Below are 23,437 nucleotides of genomic sequence, written 5' to 3'. Positions count from 1 at the left end.
AAAAACTACGAATTTACGGATTTCTCCCCCCTCTCCCCCCAAACCCGACGCTCAAAATGGTGTGACTTTTTTCTGGACATTGTGTGTACCATATAGAACAATTTGGTGTTGAAGGATAACTTTCACTTTGGATATCTGGATTATGCCATCTTTTGGATCAACTATACTATACTATAACAAGTATGCACTATTATACCTAACACATACATAGCTCTGCTTTATACACTAGTTAACTTACTTTTATAAATCCAAGTGAGTCTTCCTGAAATGATGTGTTAGTATAGAGACTTTTCAATGTTTTGCCCACATTTTCTCTAAATTCCTCAGCTATATTTAAAGATATAGATATAATATCCTTTGTATTCTCATCGAAAAATTTTGCTGTTTGGTTAAATTCTTCTTCATCGACATCATCTAAAAAATTAACATTTGAATATTGAGATCCAACAGTATTGTGAATACCAAAAAGTTAATTTGTAATTACCATTGCTTTGTATTGCCAAAAAAAGAGATTCATAAAACTCCAATTGATAAAACATAAAAAAATTAGACTAAGTTTTCAATCTACTAATACATTAAATGACATTAAAATAGATTAATAGATTAATAGAGAAAAATGGTCAAATTTTCAGTACATATTTACCGATGGGTCAAAAGACGCAAATGGAACGGGCTGTGCAGTATTCCACGAAAATACAAATTACCATCATCAATATAGCCTACCTATTGAATGCTCAATATACACAGCAGAAATGATAGCAGTCATGTTTGCTGTTCAGTATGTACTACTGAATCCAACTAGCAATTATGTTATATTTACTGACAGTAAAAGCGTGGTGGACAGATTAAGTAACATTCAAACAGTCAAACACATAAACCACATTGAATTGAATATACTTAAAACTCTGTTTGAAATTACACAATTAGGAGTAAATGTAACAATTGCTTGGATTAAGGGTCATTCGGGAATAAAAGGCAATGAAATAGTTGACAATTTTGCTAAATCAGCTTATGTAATCGGAGAAAAAATAAACAAAAATTTAATTCCAGCTTCAGATATTGATACTTTTAGCAGACAAAAACTTAAAAATAATTGGCAATTGCATTACAGAGAATGTAATACTGGCTCAAATTTTGCTCATTGTAACCCTAGGATATTCTCAAAAAGATGGTTTTATACAGAATATAACAGACATTTTATAAAGACCATTAATCGGCTGAGAGCCAATCATGCTCTTACGCCATATTACATGCATAGAATCGGCTTGTCAGATACTCCCAATTGTACTTGTGGCAAAATCGGAGATCTAACACATGTCATATTAGAATGTCATTTAAACATAAATAACATAAACGACCTTTATAAAGAATTAAAAGATTTAAAATGGTTTTTCCCAATAAACCTTAATACTTTAATATTTACAAATGATATGGAAATTCTTCATCTCATTTATAAACATGTTAAATTATGTAAATACAAGTTGTAAACTTAATATAATAGGCATAATTTGTTAATGTGGTTTGAAAAAATTAAAAAAAAAATATATATATAAAAAAAACACATAATAAAATAATAACAAAAAAAATAATAAATAAAAAAAAAAGAAAAAAAAATAGAAACAAACATAAATAAAAAAAAAGAAAAAAAAATAGAAACAAACATAAAAAAAAGAAGTGTTTCGCACAAATTAAAATATATTTTATATTTAAAAAACAGTAAAATAATTAAAAAAAAAAACAAAATAAAAAAAGCTACACAATGTACCAATGTATCTATAAAAATAATATTGTAGAATGTACTTATGTTTATAAGAAATTTATGACTATGAATCTGCAATCAATCACAAACAAGTCTGGCTAATTGGCTCTGCCAAAGCCATTTTTCAAAAAAAAAAAAAAAAAAAAAAAAAAAAAGACATTAAAATATCATACTATATCCCATCAGATTGAAAACAGTGGGAACCTTCTATGGTAACAACCTACGAGGCGTTTAAAAATTATAAGCCATACGGGTGCCAAGACTATAGGATGATAAGGGAGTTTCACAATTTCCAATTTTTACAAATAGAGTTCTTTATTTGGAGTCCGTAGGAAACCTTCTCGTTGAAGCTTTACCACGCTGAGCAGATGAGATGTGAATTATATATTGTAAAATTCTCTCATCTTCCTATTGTCTTGGCATCCGTATGGCTTGTATTTTTTAGAAGCTTCGGAGGTTGTTACCAGAGAAGGTTCCCATTGTTTTCAATCTGATGGAATATATAATGATATTTTAATGTCGTTTTATGTATTATTAGATTGAAAACTTAGTCTGTTTCTTAGCGGATGTCGCTATGGAATCCCAGCCATTTCGTTCATTGCAATCCAAGACTGCACGCGTCGGAATATCGTGGTTCAGTCAGAGAGAATAGCTCTCTGACGAGGGGAAAAAAGTCTCGAAAGCGGAAGAGACGCTTTAGTTCAGAGAAATAAGGAAAAAAATATCCTGTTGGTGACACAACCCCCTCCAGGCCGAAACCAAATTTTTTGAATAGTATGGACATCTATAATAATAATAACCTATATGTTTCCTGCAGCCGATTTTGATGATATACATAGTTATAAACAAATGACGATCAAAAACGTTAAATTTTCGCTTTTTTCGTCTATTACCAAATGTTAAGCATTTAAAACAAATTTGAGAATAAGAAACTTAAAAATATATAAATAACTTCAATATGGCGTTCGGTGAATATATCTATCCTTATTGGTTGCTTAGAAAATTACAAAATAAATCATAAATTTTGAGTTTTTATAAATATTCATACCTTATGTAAAAATTAACTTAGAACCTTCTTATCACACGGAATGCTGAGAGTTCTGGTGCTTAAGTTATACCCTAAATTTCAAAGCAATTGGCCAAATAGTTTAAAAGTTCAAATTGAAGAGTCTCAGACGCAGAATATGCACCATTAAAATGGTAAATAGTAATTTAAATCTGAGACTTTTCATGTTGAAAGTTCTTTCTGGTACATCCTTAATATGTGACTTTAACAATTTATAAGACCGCAGACCAGAGGCGTAGCTACCGCCGTATCAGCCGTATCAATTATACGGGGCCCCCGATATTCAGGGGCCCCAACGCGGCATGTCGAAACAAAATTCCATTTCCATTCAAAAAATTGAACAAAATATTCTGCAATTATTTCACTATTAAAACGCGTTGAAACAGTGTACATATTATATTGTTGGGATATCGACATTTTCGTGTAATGGATTCTTTATTATAAACTATATTTATGTACTGTACAGGTACCTATCTATTTTCTGCCTCTCGCCGTTCTATAACCACAGACGTTTTTTGTTTTCAAGCTACTTCTTATTGTCTATTTACCGTTGGCTGTGTGAGACATTGTATAATGTATAATGCGAAATTGCAATATTTGTAATCGCTTTACCTTCGATAATTTGAAACATGTGTGTATTGTTTGCGTATATTTTCGTGTAATTTGTTCTTTATGTATCCATTGTATTTGGGTATAACTATTTGCCGGCTGCTCGCCGTTAAAAACAGAGCTTCTTTGTTTACGCTCCTTTTCAATGTCTATTCACCCTTTGTATTGAAATAACTGAATCTGTTTTAAAACAATGAGTCTCAATTCAAATCTCTTTTTTGACTTTGGACTATTAAAGTTTATTAGATTTATTATTATTATCTATATTTGAGTGTTATACGCTGAACTTATTAGTTCCTAAGGTTGTATTATGCAATTTGCAAATTATTTAAATTTTGCAATATACAGGGTGTTTCATTGATAATTGGAAATAATTTAATTGTAGATTCCTGGGCTCAAAATATGTATTAAGATTCAACCCAAATCACCTAGTCTGAAAATGCTTCTTACAGAAACTAGAGCTCTTTGAAAAAGGCATCTTGTAATTAGTTTTTTTAAATACCTCCAGAACGTTTCTATTCAGAGAAACCAAAACTGGTACGCCTATTTATCTTCCTTTTTTATCTTTAACTTTTAAGCCTTTTTGACACTAGATCATTAAATTGTGAGGCATTCTAATAATAAAAGGTACTCTTGCTTTAAGTCGGTAGGATACACCGTTTTCTAGAAATGTCGATTTGAAAATTTTGTGTTTTTTTAATTTGAAAAAAAAAATTTAAAAAAAAAACTATGAAAACAATAAACGAAAACTGGTACGTTTATTCCAGAAATGAATCGATCTTATCAATTGCGAATTTCTAGTACCGGTCATATGCGTGCGTTTTGAGTAGATCAATGGTTATTTTATCGCATTATTCTTGTGTCTTTAATTTTGAAACATTTTTGATACTAGATTATTAAATTATGAGGTATTCTAGTACTTAAAGTTACTCTTGCTTTAGTTCGGTAAAATAAACCGTTATTTTGAAAAAAATTTTAAATTTTGATCAAATTCAAAAAACAAAAAAAAATTCAAATCGATTGAATATCCTACCGACTTAAAGTCAGAGTAACTAGAATACCATAAATACTAGAATACCATAAATACTAGAATACCATAAATACTAAAATACCATACTAGAATACCATAAAATTTAATAATCCAGTGTCAAAAATGCTTAAAAGTTAAAGACAAAAAAGTTATGCGATAAAATAACCGTTGCCCTACCCAAAGAGGCTGCATATGACCGGTACTAGAAACTCGCAATTTATAAAACAGATTTATCCCTGGAAGATAAATAGCCGTACCAGTTTTAGTTTTTCTAAATAGATGTGTTCTAGAGGTATTTCAAAAAGACTAATTAAAAGGCACCATCTTCAAAGAGCTCCAGCTCTTTTAGGAAGCCTTTTCGGAGTAGGTGATTTAGGTTAAACCGTAATATTTTGAGCCCAGAAATCTACAGTTAAAATATTTCCAATTATTAATGAAACACTTTGTATTGTTTTGTTTTATTTTATTATCTTTTATTTTGTAATAATATTGACGATTTGTGTAATTTCAATAAACTGTATTATTTGTTGTTGCTTTTTCCTACCCTTTGTACCTACGCTTTGTCCAAAAAATTGTAAAATTTTCAGTGACAATAAAGTATATTTCTATTCTATTCTATACACGCGTTTTTGCTGCTTTTGTTGAACATTTTTTTAGCACTATGCCATATCAGTGGTGGAAAAGGGCCCCGCGACAAACTTTGATAGGGGGCCCCTGTGGGGCTAGCTACGCCACTGCCGCAGACGACGAATGTAGAAAACAAAAAGGATTCCTTGCAATCACATTCCGTTTTCATTCGTCTCGGAAAAGGACAGAAGAGGAACTTTCTAGTACTCAAATCTGAGTAAAGATAGAAAAGTAAATGATGGTTTTGCTTGTTTTTGATTCAGAGGGATGCACAATCGCCGGACAGCTGTTTCCACCGTTTCAGGCTTTTTCAACAGCGCTTGCGTGCACTCCTCTGAATCGAAAAACAGCTCAACCACCAATTTAAGGGGAATTTGAAAGATCCTTCAAATTCCCATTGTTTGTCTCTTTCGAGTAGGCATTAAAAAGAACTGGCAACAATACGCATCCCTGTCTCACCCCACGTCTAATTTCAATTTCCTCTGACAGCTGCTCGTTAACAAGTACTTTTTCTCGCTGCTTATAGTAGATATAAATTAGATACGATCCTGAGGTCATTGTAGTCTATCTTCTTTTGTTCATGTCGTATTATGATCATTATCGATCTAATATATCGACGGTTAAACTGCAAAACCTCGTAAGTCAGTTTTATGTAACTTTAGAGGAGAGACACATGTTGGCTTCTTTATGTAAGATTCAATTTATTCGTTTTGTGTGTGTAGGGTTCTTTTTAGGTAACGATTCCATTACCATTAAGTCAAATTCAGAAATATTGTTTTTTTGTCAAAGAGCGACTTACGAGGTTTTGTTACTTAAAATATTAAACTATCATTAAACTTACGAGGTTTTGTCTCATATAAATGCAACTTACGAGGTTTTGTAACTTAAAATCTTACTTAAGTATGAGGTTTTTGTAGATGTCGTTAGTACCATTAAATTTAAATATTGACTTACAAGCGTTCGTAGTTTAAAAGATATGTAAAAGTATAAACCAACAAAGTATAAAAGTAATAACTGACCAAAAATCGGCTTACGAGGTTTTGCAGTTTAACCGTCGATATGTCAAATCCAATTTATTATACTTATTACTATCGGCATTAATTTTAAAATGCATAAAATATTTCTAAACAATAATAAAAAAATACTTACTAAAAAACAATAAAGATTCTTCAGAATTCAAGCCTATAAGTACAGGAACAAAGTTGAAGTCACCATTGAGAATGGCACTGTGCATAGGTCCAGTAACGAAAGCCTTATCATTAAACTCTTCCTCAATAACTGGCTTCCAGACTATCGTTGACATGAACCCTTGTGGCCTAACTCCAACAGAAAACTGTAAAAATACGATGGCAATCTGAATGACAATAATTATTTAGCCCTGCCTCAAAATAATGCCATGCTATGTTTCACATACTTTAAACCTGATACAGGTGTATCCTGTATTTATATATGGATGTGAAACCTAGATCATGAAGGTTAATATGATGAACAAATTAGAAGCCTTCGAGATGTGGTCATATCGTGGAATGCTCATGCGTTCAACGCATTTCAAACATATTCTTCTTCTTCTTTTTCTTTTTGTATAGATATGACTCTGTCTGTTTTTTCAATGTGCCTCTAGTAAGTTGTCGTTCCATCGTTTTCGTGGCCTTCCCACTGATCATCTTCCTATTGGGGAACCGTCTCTCGCTGTCCTGACTACCCTATTTGTTGTAATTCGGCTTATGTGGTCATTCCATTCTATTGTTCTGTTTCTTACCCAGTTATTAATGGTATCCACCTTGCACCTGTGTCGTATATCTGCACTTCTAGCTCTGTCCCATAGAGTCTTGCCATCGATTTTTCGAAGGGTTTCTATCTCCGCTGTTTCGAGCAATGTTTTTGTCCTCTCTGTGCCAGGTCGTGTTTCTCCCGCGTATGTCATTATTGGTCTGTTGACTGTTTTGTAAATTCTGCCTTTCATTTCTTTTCCGATATTTTTATTTCTCCATATTGTGTCATTCAGGCAACCTGCGGCTCTGCTTGCTCTATTCACTTGATCTTCCACTTCTGTTTCGAGCCATCCGTAGCTAGAAAGTGTGATGTCTAGGTATTTAAACTCCTTACAGGAGTTCTAGGTACAGCTCCAATTTACATCTTATTGGATCTGCTGTAATAACCATGCATTTTGTCTTTTTTGGGGAAATTAACATGTTAATTTTCCTGGCGGTTATGTTAAATTTCTAACGTGTATTCCAACGATTCCTCTTGAATTTGCCTCGTTATAAATATAGCGTCAGTGCATGACCTTCCCGACCTAAAACCTTGTTGTTCTTCTGCTCCTTTTGTGAAGAAAGGTATTAGGATGCTTGATCTCCATTCTTGTGGTATTCTGTTTTGTTCTATTATTTTTTGTATTAGTGTGCATAGTTCTTTAGTTAGATCTTGTCCTCCGTACTTTAGGAGTTCGTTCGATATTCTGTCCTATCCTGGAGATTTTCTGCTTTTTAATTTTCTTAAGGCTTCCTTTACCTCTCCGTTCTCGATGTTTATTTCTTCGTTTGTCGTAACTTCAGGTGTTGGTGGTTCATTATTGTCGCCTTTAGCAAATATAGATCGGAAGTAGTCTGCCCATGTTTCCTTCTGAATGTGTTTCGCTTTTATTAATTCGTTCATCTCCTTTCTTTTCCCTCTAATCATTCCCCATAGTTCTTTTTGTGTTCCGTAGAAGTCGTGTTCCATCTGTTTTGAGAAACTCTGCCAGTGCTCTCTTTTTATTTGTCTCACTAAAGTATTCGTTTCATTTCTGATTCGTTTGTAGTGGTTGTATGGCTTCTGTGTTTATTTTGTTCTGTATTGTAAAAAAGCTTTCTTTTTTTCTTCACATTTTATCTTCACTTCCTCTCTTAACCACGAGGTTTTCTTCTTTAATATGTTAGTATTCGTTACTTTTCTCTCTCCAAGTGACACTGTTGCAGCGTTGATTATAATCTCTTTGAGTTTTTACCAGCTTTCATCGATGTTATCGTTTTATAATACTCCCCTTTTCAGCAATCGTCTCTGATATTCTTTTCCTGTATATTCCGTGGATTCCGCATTTAGTCCTTCGACTTTGATTTTGGTTTGTGTTGGTGCTGCCCTCTTGGGTGTGAAGTATTTCATAATGATTTTTATTTTACATAATACTAGGCTATGGTCGCTACCTACATCTGCTGAGTTGAGGCATCTTACGTCGATTATTTTTGATGGATGTATATCTCTGTTGGTTACAACATAATCTATCATAGATCTTTGTCCACGGGTGTTATTGAATGTATACTTGTGTTGGTCTTTGTGGTCAAAAAATGTGTTGTTTATTCTAAGTTCGTTATTCGTGCAGAAGGTTATCATCAGTTCTTCATTTTCGTTTTTAACATTTTCATTATGGTTTTGCTTAATTCCGGGTATTACTTGGTTACCTATTCGAGCGTTAAAATCCCCCAGTATTGTCATCCTCCCTCTAACTTGATCTACTACTTACTGTAATTCGTCATAAAAGATTTCCCTTATTGTTTGAGGCTTATTATTTTCTGGGCCGTATACTCCGATGATGTTCAGATCTTCCTTTTCCATTCTAATTTTTGCTGTGACAATTGTTTCCTATATATATTGACACTCTTTGAGGTGATTTTGGTATTTTTGATGTATTAGTAATGCTACACCTTCTTTGGCCCTGTTTTCTTTTGCTTCTCCACTGTAGATTAGTATACAGGGTGAGGCAGATAAAGGGCCTATTAGAAATATCTCGAGTACTAAAGGTAAGAAAATCATGAAAATTTTTATACAGGGGTTTTGACGTGTGAACTATTTAATGAAAATATTTTGGTCTCTTTGCTACTTCCGGTTATACCGGAAGTTGATTGTAACTTCGTTTTTTTAAATGGGACACCCTGTATATTTTTACATTTTTGGATTCTCCTCGATTTCTTCTTTCTTTAAATATAAGGTTTTGTAATATTATACAGGGTAGGTTAAATGATAATTACGTTTTCTTATTAATTTCGTAGCAATATTCACACCCTGTAGGCTTGTAGTAGTTTGACATAATAAACTATATTTATGTTCAAATGATTTTTAATATAGTCTACTATTGTTAGGAATTATTGGTATAGTTAAATTTTTCGTTTTAGTATACAGGGTTGGTCGAAACTCGGAATGAGTATTTTCTGAGTTTTCTTAAATGGAACACCCTGTATTTTAGTATTGTAATGAAATGTTGTTTTATGGTACATTTTAATTACTTAAGCACTCCCTATACCTAACTGCTTTAATTTGTGAGTTATTGGTGATTCAAGCAAAACATTAATTGCAACACAAAATATGTGAAATCGTATTAGGTTGGCCGTGAAAATATTCAATCACAAATAATTTTTTGGAAATAAATACATTTTAATCTAGACTGATACTTAAAATTGCCAATAATGGTTAAACTGTCAAAATAATATCGAAGTTAAGATTGTTGGTGCGATTAAAATTAAACACAAATTAAAGCAGTTAGGTATAGGGAATGCTTAAGAAATAAAAAAGTACCATGAAATATCATTTCATTACAATACTAAAATATAGGGTGTTCCATTTAAGAAAACTCAGAAAATACTCAGTCCGAGTTTAGACCCACCCTGTATACTAAAATTAAAAATTTAGCTATACTGATAATTGTTAACAATAGTAGACTATATTAAAAATCATTTGAACATAAGTAGAGTTTATTATGTCAAACTAGTACAATCCTACAGGGTGTGAATATTGCTACGAAATTAATAAGAAAACGTAATTATCTTTTAACCTACCCTGTATAATGTTACAAAACATTATATTTTAAGAAAGAAGAAATCGAGGAGAATTCAAAAATGTCAACATATACAGGGTGTCCCATTTAAAAAAACGAAGTTATAAGCAACTTCCGGTATAACTGGAAGTACCAAGTAGATGAAAATATTTTCGTTAAATAGATCAGTCTTCAAAACCCGACTATTCCAATTTTCATAATTCAGTTACCTTTAGTTCTCGAGATATTTCTAATAGGCCCTTTATCTGCCTCACCCTATATATTCACCCAATCTTTTCCTTTCTTTTTTGTTTCCGGTAAAGTGCATATATCAAACATAAAAGTCTTAAATAGAATAGGACAAGGCGAAGGTGGTTTGACGAAGATGATAAAAAAAAAGAACACTTAAATATCTCGGGCATTTAATGAGGGGTAGCAGTGACTGCATACTGCAGTTAATACTTAACGGAAAGATTAAGCGAAAAAGAGGAATTGGTAGGAAGACATATTCATGCTGAATCCTTCCTCAGTGGACTTGCTCATCAGCAGATGAATTGTTACATGCCACGCAAGATCGAGAAAGATATCGGCAAATTGTCATGAAATCTACCCACGCCTAAAATTTGGGCACGGTACTCGAAGAAGAAGAAGAAGATGAATGTACTAATATAATTAATAATATTTACCGTAGCTTGTAAATTAAGTATATCTGTGAGAGACGCTTCCTGCAACATTGCTAGTAAATCACTGGATCTACTAGAAGTGAACGATTTATTTAATTGTCTTCCAAATTCAAATGCAATTTCTCTATCATTTGATGGATAGAAGGGCCCTGCCAATGGCGAGCCACTTTGTTGGATGATTCCACTGTATAATCCTACAAACAAACAAAATTATTACAGTGAAATGGACAAACAAAAACAGCAATGGCAAAAAGATTCCTCACAGAACTGAAGAAGGTATACAGGGTGAGTCATGAGGAACTGTACATACTCCTACCTCGTATAGAGGCCCCTATGGGGAATAACAAATGACCATTAAAAAGTGTCTGCTCCCATTGTTTAATAATATACAGGGCGAGTTGTTAATTTTTACAGAAGTTTGGATTCGTCATAATTTTTGAACGGTAAGATCGATGTGTCTCCTATTTTGGTCAATCGTTACACTATTACCGCCTAATCAACTGATTTATTCAAACTAGAAAAAATCAGGTCTGGCTTTAAAAAAATTTGTTCGTTTGGGTCTTAGAAAAAATTTCACCCTATATAAGCTTTTTGAAAACTCTAATATAAATTTTACAAATTAGACAAATAGGTAATTAAAATGGCATATTTATTTCTTTCCGCACACGATTGCTTCATTTTTTATAAAAAGATCAAATTTGACTATGAATTAAAAGTTTGGTAAAGTGAACCATAGATTTAACAAAATTAACTTTTATTACCAAAATTAATTTTTTTAACAAATATTTAATTTATGTTACCACCCAATCAACTGATTTATTCAAACTAGAAAAAAATCAGGCCCGGATTTAAAAAATAATTTCGTTTTGGTCTTAGAAAAAATTTCACCCTGTTTACGCTTTTTGAAAACTCTAATATGAATTTTACAAATTAGACAAATAGGCAATTAAAATGGCATATTTATTTTTTCCCCACACGATTACTTAATTTTTTAGTAAAAAAATCTAATTTGACTATGAATAATTAAAAGTTTGGTAAAGTGAACCATAGATTTAAAAAAATTAACTTTTATTACAAAAATGAATTTTTTTTGAACAAATATTTAATTTATGTTACCACCCAATCAACTGATTTATTCAAACTAAAAAATATCAGGCCCGGATTTAAAAAATTAGTTCGTTTGGGTCTTAAAAAAAATTTCACCCTGTATACGTTTTTTGAAAACTCTAATATGAGTTTTACAAATAAGACAAATAGGCAATCAAAATGGCATATTTATTTTTTTCCCCGCACGATTACTTAATTTTTTATTAAAAAAATCAAATTTGACTATGCTTAAAAAGTTTGGCAAAATTTTTGCATAGATTTAAAAAAAATAACTTTTTTTACAAAAATTAATTTACAAAAACAAAGTTTTTCTTAAAATTAAAAGTTTTACCATTTTTTTTATAACACGTCTAGATCTAAAACTCCCCATAACACTTCTTTTGGACTCTACATATAGTTTAACATAGACGTGATCAAATAGATAAATTTAAAAAATTTTCACTTAATTTTTGTGATTTAACTTTGCAATTTACAAATCTGCACCTTTTATTTTTTTAAATTCATAACTTTTAAGAGAAGAAGAATAAAAGTCTACAACAATTTTCATAGTCTTCACAATGGTAAGAGATATGTGCTGTAAAAATTGCAGAAAAAAAAATATTAAAATGGAACAGAGTTGTAGCGAGTTAAACCGTGATTTCATTTTTTTTTTCATTTTTAGCTTAAAATTACGATTTTGACAAATTTGATTTTTTAATAAAAAAATTAAATGTGTGGGAAAAAAATAAATATGCCATTTTAATTTCCTATTTGTCTAATTTGTAAAATTCATATTAGAGTTTTCAAAAAGCGTATACAGGGTGAAATTTTTTTAAGACCAAAACGAACTAATTTTTTAAATCCTGGCCTGATCTTTCTCTAGTTTGAATAAATCAGTTGATTGGATGGTAACATAAATTAAATATTTGTTCAAAAAAAATTAATTTTTGTAATAAAAGTTAATTTTTTTAAATCTATGGTTCACCTTACCAAACTTTTAATTCATAGTCAAATTTGTTTTTTTTTATAAAAAATTAAGTAATCGTGTGCGGAAAAAAATAAATATGCCATTTTAATTGCCTATTTGTCTAATTTGTAAAATTCATATTAGAGTTTTCAAAAAGCTTATACAGGGTGAAATTTTTTCTAAGACCCAAACGAGCTAATTTTTTAAAGCCGGACCTGATTTTTTTCTAGTTTGAATAAATCAGTTGATTAGATAGATACATCGATCGATACATCAATCGATAGAAGAGATACATCGATCTGACCGTTCAAAAATTGTGACGAATACAAATTTCTGTCAAAATGCGAAACTCGCCCTGTATATTATTAAACAATGGGAGCAGACACTTTTTAATGGTCCTTTCTTATTCCCCATAGGAGCCTCTATACGAGGTAGGAGTATGTACAGTTCCTCATGACTTACCCTGAGGGTGGAAGGCACTTATGGAATAAAATGTTCTGTTCTTGTTGTAAATTTTTTTAAAATACGCTAAGACCAGTCCATTTTTATATATAAATATGTATACGCTTTTTAAACCTAAATTTGAATGTACAGGGTGATTCACGCAAGCCTAGCATAGTTCATAAGCTTTATTTTTAATGGAACACCTATATATTTTTATATTTTTATATTTTTAAAAGCTGCTTAACTACCTGATTTCAAGGAACCATATCATGTATGGTGAATTATGAATAATACAGAGTGACATTTTGAAATTATAGTGTGTGGAAACCACTTATGGAATAAAATTGTTTGTGTCCTTAATTTAGAAGATAATAAAAAAGGCTAGGATATGTCAACTTTTAAATTCAAATATGCACTGTTTAAACATAAATTTAAATATACAAGTTGATTCATACAAGTCTAGCATAGCCCATGATCTTTAATTTTAATGAAACACCCAATATATTTTTATGTTTTTAGAATCTGATAAACAACCTCACATCAAAAAAGTGTATTATGTAGGGCCTATTACGAATAGTACAAGGTGAAATTTTAAAATTATGTATAATTTTCGTCAAGATATTAAATAACAACATAAAATTTTGAAATTAATAATTTATCACACGTTAAATAATGCTATTATTTTTTAAATTAGCTCAATAAAGACATACATGTTCTAAACTAAGAATAAATCTATTGGGCTTTGTATTTAATGTCTTGACGAAATTTATAAACAATTTCAAAATTTCACCTTGTATTATTCATAATGGACCCTACATAATACACTTTTTTGAGATGATTTGTCCTCTTATCCTCTATTTCCTATCTCTCTTTTCATCTAACATCTAAATCATCAACTGAACATACTGAACGTACCGCGTATATCCTTACTCTCTAGATATCTGTCTTTCAATATGGAATATGCCTGCTACTTCATACGTACTTGGTCGTCATTTAAAATGTCGTTTTCAATGACAGTGACACTTCATCCCTACCCGCTGACACAAATTGAAAATGGAAGGGAAGAATTAATTTATTTAAAGATATGAGCTAAGGCCTAACCGTAAGGCCTCATTTTGCTCCAAATCAAATCTTCTCTTGGGGTACGAATATTATCATATTGTAATTACATTTCTACATCTTTCTACGTCTTTCTAAAATTTTTTATACATAACCTCCAATATTTTAAAAGCATATGTTCTGATATTTTAGTTTTAAATATATCTTTTTAATATACATATGTATATATGCATGTGAGTAATCAAATTATTTAACGATTCCCCTCATCTTAATTCCATTTAATTTACCCGTTACCATCTGCTACTTTTTGAATACTTTTGTCAAGTAGCTTCTTAAAATATAAAAATATACAGGGTTATCTATTAAAACTAGATATCAAGAACTATGCTGTACTTGCGTGAATCACCCTGAAAGTCGACGTGCCCCAGAATTTTTTATAATTTTCTAAAATAAGAACATAAACAATTTTATTCCATAAGTGGTTTCCATACTTTATAATTTCAAAATTTCCCCCTGTGTTATTTATAATACACGCTATACGATATAGTTTGTTGAAATCAGGTTATTAAGCAGCTTTTAAAAATATAAAAATGTACAGGGTGTTCCATTAAAACTAAAGCTTATGGACTCTACTAGACTTGCATGAATCACCCTGTACATTTAAATTTATGTTTAAAAATTGCACATTTTTATTTAAAAATCGACGGATCTCAGCGTTTTTTATAATTTTTTGAAACAAGGACAGAAATAATTGTATTCCATAAGTGTCTTCCACACTGTATATGAAAGGATCAAATGGAGATTGGCCATCAAATATGCTCTGTAAAAGCCACATATATAGTATTTTTACTACAAAAGCGATGTTACGTAGGTCAAAATTTTTGACGTAAGAGAACTGTCAAAACATTAGAATGTTCATTCTAATGTACGTAATGACGTAATATCGCTTTTGTAGTAAAAATACTATAAGCAAGTATTCTTTTTCTCATGATCATCTTTCAGTGCGTCACAGTTTTTCGATTTCTTTCTAACGTATTAAATTGTATATGACAGAAAAAAAGGCACTTCGGTGATTACTTTGGTAATTATTTCTAGTTCGGTGATTATTCTAGTTGTCGATAGATGGCGCCATAATAAAAAAATAATTTTTTTAATTAGATAATAATATTACAAATATAATCTGTATAATTTATAAGACTATACAAATCAAAGAAAATACCATTTTATAAATGCAAGAAACACATTTGATTTGTTTTTATTCCAAATTGAAAGTAAAATGTGACAACTGTCAGATTTAACTAAAATGTCATGTTAGAATAAATGTCATAAATGTGTATTATCACGGACTTACCCTTTTTCCTATCATTTGTTACGCACTGAAAAATGATCATGAAAAGGACAATACCACTTATGCCTGGTTGCACCAACAGATCTTAAGGCTGTATGACACTATGCATTTTCTTGTATCATTTCTAATATCGTTTCTGATATGTCAAAAAAATGTATAGTGTCATACACAGATACAAGAAACGATATCAGAAACGATACAAGAATTTGTGTCAGGCACAGATTCTTGTACAATAACTGCGCCAATTTCTGCGCAAAGAGCAAAAACGTAAAACCTGCTGGTAAAACTTCTAAATCTCATAATGGCGGCTGAAAATGAGATCATATAATTTATGTCTTGATAAATTTATTTGTGTTTTGTAGGTATTATTTATAAATATTTTATTGATACTTAATATACCGTTTGGTATGGACTACTGTTCTACTAATAACCATATATTTAGAATAACTTGGGTTTCATATTGCATAATTTTTTAATAGAGGAAAATACAATAGTTCCAATTTGGATCAAACTGAAGATAATTATAATGCAAATATTTTAGCACAAATATCAAAACAAAATAAAAAACACAAATAATCAACAGTCAACGTAAAAATTCTAGTTATTATAACATTAAAATATTTGTTTTTAAAAGTTTATAAATTTTATAAAAAACTTAAAATCAGCTGTAGACGCAGTACTACCATACCAATGTAAGGTGACAGGGTGACAAACAAAATTTCGACCAATCACGTGCCGAATTTCATACAGTTTTCGATACAAGAACTTGCATAGTGTCATACAGGGCACAAATGTACATACAAGAAATGATACAAGAAAATGTATACAAGAAACGATATCAGAAACGATATTAGAAATGATACAAGAAAATGCATAGTGTCATACAGCCTTTAGGTTAAGACGTGCCTTAAGCTCAACTTACGAAGCACACGCGTTGCTCCATTAAGTCTTAGATCAATTTTCAGCTTGCCACAATGGATTGCCACGTGTATTGCATTTTAAACTTCGTCTCAGTTACGACGTGCTTAGATTAGAATCGAAAATTAGCTATCTACAAGCTGAGCTGGGGCTTAAGATTTGTTGGTACAACCAGACATTAAGTACACAACTACTACTGCCAGTGACGTAACAAAATCCGTCGCCCTCCCCCCGCAGAATTGAAAATGGGCCCTCTTTAAAAAATGACTAATGCGACATGTGTAACAAAAACTTATATGTGTTTAGCCCAGTAAATGAACGTGAAATACGGCGATACCTTGTAATTATTAGTGTCACCACCGAAGTGGTCCAGTCAATACTTTTTGAGTTATTTACGAGTGAAAATGTTCAACATTGTTCAAAAAAACCACGTTTTCAGGGGGTTTTTCACAAATAACTCAAAAAATAAGTATTCGTAAGTAAGTAGCAAAATATAGCTTATAAAAAAATGAAGTCTATCGACCTCCAGTAAAAGAAAAGTTGTAGCTAATGAAAAAGTGTTCTTATCCGTCAAAGTCCAAATCGAATATTTCAACGTGAAGTAACCAAAATATAAAGTACTTTTCAGGGAAAACTCATTAAAACTTTTTAAAGCGTTTAAAAAAAGCTTTAGGTATTATAATAGCTACTTACACCATTTTTTTTGTTTTTTTATAAGCTACATTTTTGCTAAAAATATTTTTTTGATAGTATTTAATTCGATAAAATACTTATTTTTGAGTTATTTTACGAAAAACCGCCTGAATACGTGGTTTTTTTGTTTAAAAATATACATTTTCACTCGCAAGTAACTTGAAAAGTATTGACTTAGATAAAAAAACTCTTCTGCTTATAATTAGCCAATGTATCCATTTCCGTATTTATTTCAAACTTATGATTTTTCACACCCCCCCCCCCCCCCCCCCAGTAAATGGAGTCAAACGGCACAAGTCCAACTTTGAAGTGGAGCTTAAGTAGAATCTAAATCTAAATTGCTAAGTAAATACTTCATCACGCTGATAATTACACACCAAAACGGTCATTTACTGGTCTATTAGTGGATTTATGTACTGTTTATGACAACTTACATTCTTCGTCTGGTATAGAATAAAATAGAAAGAAAATTAATAAACAACTACATTATTACATAGTGTTATTTTATGAGATGTACAATTTTCTTCGTGCACTTCTATCAGCGAATATATCTACAATTTTATTAATACATACATACATACATACGATACATTGTATCTGATGTGCAACTTCATTTTCAATACTGCATTGCTTAAAAAACGTTGCGTACATACCTATGCGTAAAATAATATAACAAGAACACATTTTTACATATATTAGTCAAGATGGTGCCTCTGAGCTTCATGCTACGGGGACCTCTGTTACGCCCCTGAATACTGCTTAAACTACATTCATAGAAGATTTATGTCTGGTTACACCAACACATCTGAAGCTCCAGCTGCCCCAGCTCAGCTTGTAGACAGGGCCGTTTTAAGTCTCACTCACGTTGCACCATAATTTTCGATTCTTATCTAAGTTCGTCTTAACTGAGACAAAGTTTAAGATGCAATCCACGTGGCAATCCATTTTTACAAGCTGAAAATTGATCTAAGACTCAATGGCACAACGCGTGTACTTCGTAAGCAGAGCTTAAGGCATTGACGTGCCTTCAGCTACTAAGGCATGTCATTTCATACTACTTTTATTAATGTTGAAAAGTAAAACATAGTTATGATAGACCATATTATGACGCCTACAGTGGAGTGATATAAATACCTTTGGCTGCCTTGCTAAGCAAATGAAATCCTGCAGACATACTTCCAGCACTTTCACCACCCACAGTAACTTGTTTGGGATCGCCCCCAAAGGCAATAATGTTGTCGTGTACCCACTGAAGGGCAAGAAGTTGGTCCTTAAGACCCACGTTTCCAGGAATATTATCATCAATGGTTGTTAGGAAGCCTGAAATAAAAAGAATTAATTTGAAAATTTCATCCATTACTTTTCAGTGCATGCTTACCTAAAGATCCCACCCTATAGTTAATTGTTACAATTACAATATCAAAATCAATCAACAATCTTGGATCATACAAAGCGGAATGTCCACTATCAAAACCTCCTCCATAAATCCAGAAAAACACAGGTAGGGGCGTCTGAAGATCACTTTTCTAAAAAAAAATTACTGTTCTAATTTAACAATATTATTTGTTTCACTAATCAGTTTAAAATCCTTATACCTAATTCATGGTGTAGCCAATTTCTTACCAGTTTTTGCAAAAGTTTAAGGGAAAATTATTATCTCCCGGATTCATTATTTAACTAAGAACATAAGAGAAACAAAGTAAACAAGGATAAAAAAATTCTGTTGCGTTTTTTACCGCATTATTTCATCCTAATGCCTCTAAAACCGTAGGAACCTGCTTTCACCTAAATAACAATTTAGCGTCAAGATTACTTAACGTTCAGTTTGATAATACACGACAATAAACATCCAAAATATCTAGGCGTGATTTTGAACAGAACGTTAACCTTTATTAAACATAGAAGTACTCGTGTTGCCCAAATGCAAGACCAAGACGAGACTTAGACAGCCTTGGTCTTGGTCTTGCACCAGTATACCTAGCCTTGGTCTTGGTCTTGTAGAAAGAGTCTTGCAAGTCTCGCAGTTACCTATTAGCCTGTTGCATATCTTTGAACAACGTAAAAGAGAGGTACATTTTAAGCTGGAATATCATAGCCAGAGTAAAGATCAGGCAAATTAATAAATATCTAGACCAGAGGTTCTCAATCTGTGTTGCATGTACCACTGGTGGTACACCATTATTTGCGGTGGTACACAAAACGCAAAAACAGCCAAAATCAGCACCACAATTATTATAGTTAATTAGATTACCTAGTTATTTCAGTTGAAAGTTACTGACTAAAAGATTGAAAATTACTGATAGACAATTGACACCGGGTGGGGTTTGAACCCACGATCTAAGTGATCCGTGCCTATGTTCTAACTAACTAAAATTTATTAGAAACTTATGTATTTTATTATCCAATATAAGAGAATGAATTAACAACACAATGTTTAGAAAATATGAGGCTATCGTTTTAATTTCAGTATTTTATAAATGCTAGAATATTCCACAGAGTGATGCTAGCTCTGAGAAAAAACAGTTTGATTGGTACCTATACCCGGTCTACAATGACAATAATTGATTTGTCTAGCAACGATATTATTACAGCGATATTTATAAAAATAAGACAACATATTAAAAAAATCAATTAAATCGGACAACAGGTTTAGGAAATTCGAAACATTAACAATGACCCGTTTATAAGGTGGTGCGTAAATTTTTTGGAGAAGTGTATATCGTTATTAAATAATATTTCGATTTAAGGTATCCGGCATTATCTGTTCTTTGGTCTCGGTATCATACTTTTAAATATTATACGCGCTGTTTCGGCCAATTTTGTTTAACCGAGTGACCTCATAGCACATTCAGCAAAACAATACATAATAGTATTACTATTCTATATTCTATATACCGATAAGATTTGTGGTGTTTAAATTCCTAGAAAACTAATAATGAAAAAAATTTATTACTTATTAGGTATTTTTTTATCAGCTAATGATATATTTTTAAAAAGTTTGGATACGATATTCGATGTTACTATCGGCGTCGCAAAGCAAGAAGGTTTCAGAAAAGTCGTCTGCTGGGAAGGAATGTACAAAATATTTTATTTTTACATTGTAATAATGACCTCTGATTACGTGGCAAATGAGTCAAGTGTTCTTTAAATGGATATTTTGATCCGCTATGTATGTTTATGTCATTGTTCGTAATGCGCATAAGTCCAATTTTTAAAATTTTTGTTACAAATTTTTTTGTTTCTCATAGAGTATCTAAGAATATAGTCGAACTTATATACTTCCTAAAACGACCCTCAGCAGGCTCGCAAGTCTCGCAGGCTTAGTCTTGTTCTTGCTCAAGTCTTGCACGGTAAGTCTTGGTCTTGGTCTTGCTAAAATTAGGCAGTCTTGGTCTTGGTCTTGGTATTGCGAAAACGCAAGAACAAGACCAAGACTGCAAGACCTAGACCGATTTTGAGCAACACTAATAGGTACAGTTGCGGAGAAGCTAAAAACCGGAAATATCATTATCAGAAGCTCTGCGGCACAACATCGAGAGCATCTGCATCCGTACTTAGGTCTTCAAGCTTAGCTCTTTTCTGTAGCTGAATATTGCACTCCAATATAGATCAACAGTGCTCACGTGCAAAAGATCAATGTCCAGCTAAATAATACCATGAGAACGATCGCTGGAGTAAACAAATCTACACCAACCCGTTGGATACCGGTGCTGAGCGATATTCCACTACCACGCCTTCACCGACTCAATCTACTAATCTTCTTCTTCTTCTTATGCAATCCATTAATGGATGTTCGCGATCAGGTTTGACCATTTTTCTCTATCCCTTGCAGTATGTATTAGGTCTCCTATGTTTCTTAGCCCTGTCCATTGTTTGACATTACGGAGCCATGACATTTTCTTCCTGCCCACTCCCCTTTTTCCTTCGATCTTTCCTTTAATTAAGGTTTGCAGAAACTGGTATCTCTCGTTTCTAATTAGGTGTCCCAGGTATGAAATTTTTGTATGTTTAATTGTGCATAGCAGTTGTCGTTCTGTACTAATTCTTCTCAGGATTTCTTCATTTGTTATTCGTGCGGTCCAGGGAACTTTAAGGATTCGTCGATAAATCCACATCTCAAATGCCTCTAGCTTATTCATTGTGTTTATTTTTAAAGTCCATCCTTCCATGCCATATAGGAACACCGACCATGTATAGCATTTCGTGAATCTTAGTCTTAGGTTCAGGTCAAAGTCAGAGTTCGTAAAGACGTTTCTGAATTTCATGAATGCACTTCTGGCCCTTTCTATCCGACATCCAGTCTTCACATAGCCAGGTTCCCAGGTACTTAAATTTTCTTATGCGATCTACATCTTGGTTGTTATATGCTAGTCTTGAATTTTGATGTTGACATAATTGACGGCTGATTATAAGGAACTTCGTCTTTTTTATGTTGATGCTAAGTCCCATGTTCTCGCTATGTTCTCCAATTCTATTAAGAAGGTTTTGGAGGTCTTCTATATTGTCTGATATTAAGACCGAGTCATCCGCATATCGTATATTATTGACCCAGGTACCATTTACTTTGATGCCGCTTTCGCATTCCTCAAGAGCTTCCTGAAATACTAATCAAAGAATATAAAAAGAGCATTAGCAACACGGTACTACCGATTCATAGTATAGAAGATGCCACCAAAATCAACTGCTCTCCAGAAAATCTATACAAACCGCAGAATCAGCCACAGTCAGCGGATGCAACATGATCACCAAATGGATCCATGAATGGTCGGAAGCTCAAGCAAATACAGTTATACCTTGCATCACAGAGATACGTCCTGGATTTGCCCTACCACGTAAGACCTGGTGCACACTTAACCGCATCAGAACTCGATCTGGTCGATGTTCGTATATGTTTCACAAATGGGGTAAGCTACCATCACCGTCATGCAGCTGCGGCGAGGTAAAATCTATCAAGCCCATAACGGAGGAGTACCACTAGCGAGACTACGATTAATATGCTAATTAAAGTAAACTAAAAAAAAAAAAACAAAATCAAAATAGTGAACACCCGGGTTTGAACCTGAGACCTCTCGATCTGCAATCGAATGATCTACCACTGCGCTGTATCCGCTGTTGACTAACGTACTTTACAGCGAGATCTAAGTGTCATTGCATTATTTACATTTAAAATGGCTTAAAATTCAATATAAAACTCAATGCATCCATGTAAAAGCTGTTGAATATTGCCATCGAGTTCTGAGGTATTCTGAAAATTTGAGATGTCTAGCTAGTCGAAAAGTATATGGGTCATTCCATTTCAAATCACTCAATTTTGGAGTAAAAAAAATTTTGGACTTCCGATTTGTCTGAAAATTAGTATATACCTTCTGCGGGACGTAAAAATAAGATATTTAAGGTCAAAAAATCTTCTTCTTCTTTTTTTCTCAAAATGTTATTTTATGCGATTTTACAGTGATTTGGTGTTTATTTATACAAATTTGCATTTTCTATCGTAAAGTATCAATGAAAAACATAATATTTTAATAGAAGGGACTCAAAAATGTCATTATATGGCATTATAACAAGTTACTTTGATTCAAAACAAGCTTTTGATCAAATTTAATAGTGTAGAAAACGTTAAAATACCGTTTTTTACATTTTTCTCCATTCCCAAAATAAATCATAATCGATTTGGCTGAAAATTTTCCCACAGATAGACAAAACATAGGACTTTAAGTGGTGAGAAGGATTTGAATTATATTACATTATATTACAATACCAAAAAAGTTACATGCAATATTATAGTCAAAAATATAGGCGTCTATTGTAAGTAAAATTAACTCGAAAATATCGACCTTACGACAAAAATTGTAAAAAAGAAATTGTAATAATTGTAAATACGATTTATTTGGAACAATTTCAGTTCCTACCATTTTTGTCGAAAAGTTAAAAATGGCGGAGATATTGAGCAAAACAGCTTCTCATTTAAAATCAAGATGGCGGCTAACGTAACGGAGGAATTCATTCGTGATTTTAAATTTAGGCTACTATTGACTCCTCTAAAGATCAGAAAAATAAAATTTTGGGCAGCTCGGCATTCAATTTCAAATGCTATCCCGACTGGACTAATATATAATTTTGAGTCTGATATTACTGCATGTAACTTTTTTGGTATTGTAATATAATTTAAATCCTTCTAACCACTTAAAGTCCTATCTTTTGGCTATCTGTGGGCAAATTTTCAGCCAAATCGATGATGATGTATTTTGGGAATGGAGGAAAATGTAAAAAACGGTATTTTACACTATAAAATTTGATAAAAAACTTGTTTTGATTCAAAATAACTTGTTTTAATGCCATATAATGACATTTTTGAGTCCTTT

At 32.2% G+C, this 23,437-nt stretch overlaps 1 protein-coding gene across 1 annotated transcript in view; it reads right to left on the bottom strand.

Annotated features, from left to right (window-relative positions):
• The window catches only part of LOC114336464 (acetylcholinesterase), a 50,429-nt gene that overhangs the window by 12,826 nt on the left and 14,166 nt on the right, over positions 1-23,437 (bottom strand). Inside the window, exons 4-8 of the mRNA XM_050658001.1 lie at positions 18,454-18,601; positions 18,210-18,395; positions 10,564-10,754; positions 6,241-6,424; positions 239-414 (exon numbers count right to left, since the gene is read on the bottom strand). Coding sequence (XP_050513958.1) covers positions 239-414; positions 6,241-6,424; positions 10,564-10,754; positions 18,210-18,395; positions 18,454-18,601 — 885 coding nt within the window. The remainder of the gene's footprint in view (positions 1-238; positions 415-6,240; positions 6,425-10,563; positions 10,755-18,209; positions 18,396-18,453; positions 18,602-23,437) is intronic.

The sequence above is a fragment of the Diabrotica virgifera genome, chromosome 8, assembly GCF_917563875.1.
Source record: "Diabrotica virgifera virgifera chromosome 8, PGI_DIABVI_V3a".
Classification (NCBI taxonomy): domain Eukaryota; kingdom Metazoa; phylum Arthropoda; class Insecta; order Coleoptera; family Chrysomelidae; genus Diabrotica; species Diabrotica virgifera.
Note: the sequence above shows the minus strand (reverse complement) of the source record. Positions and strands in the feature narration are given on the sequence as shown.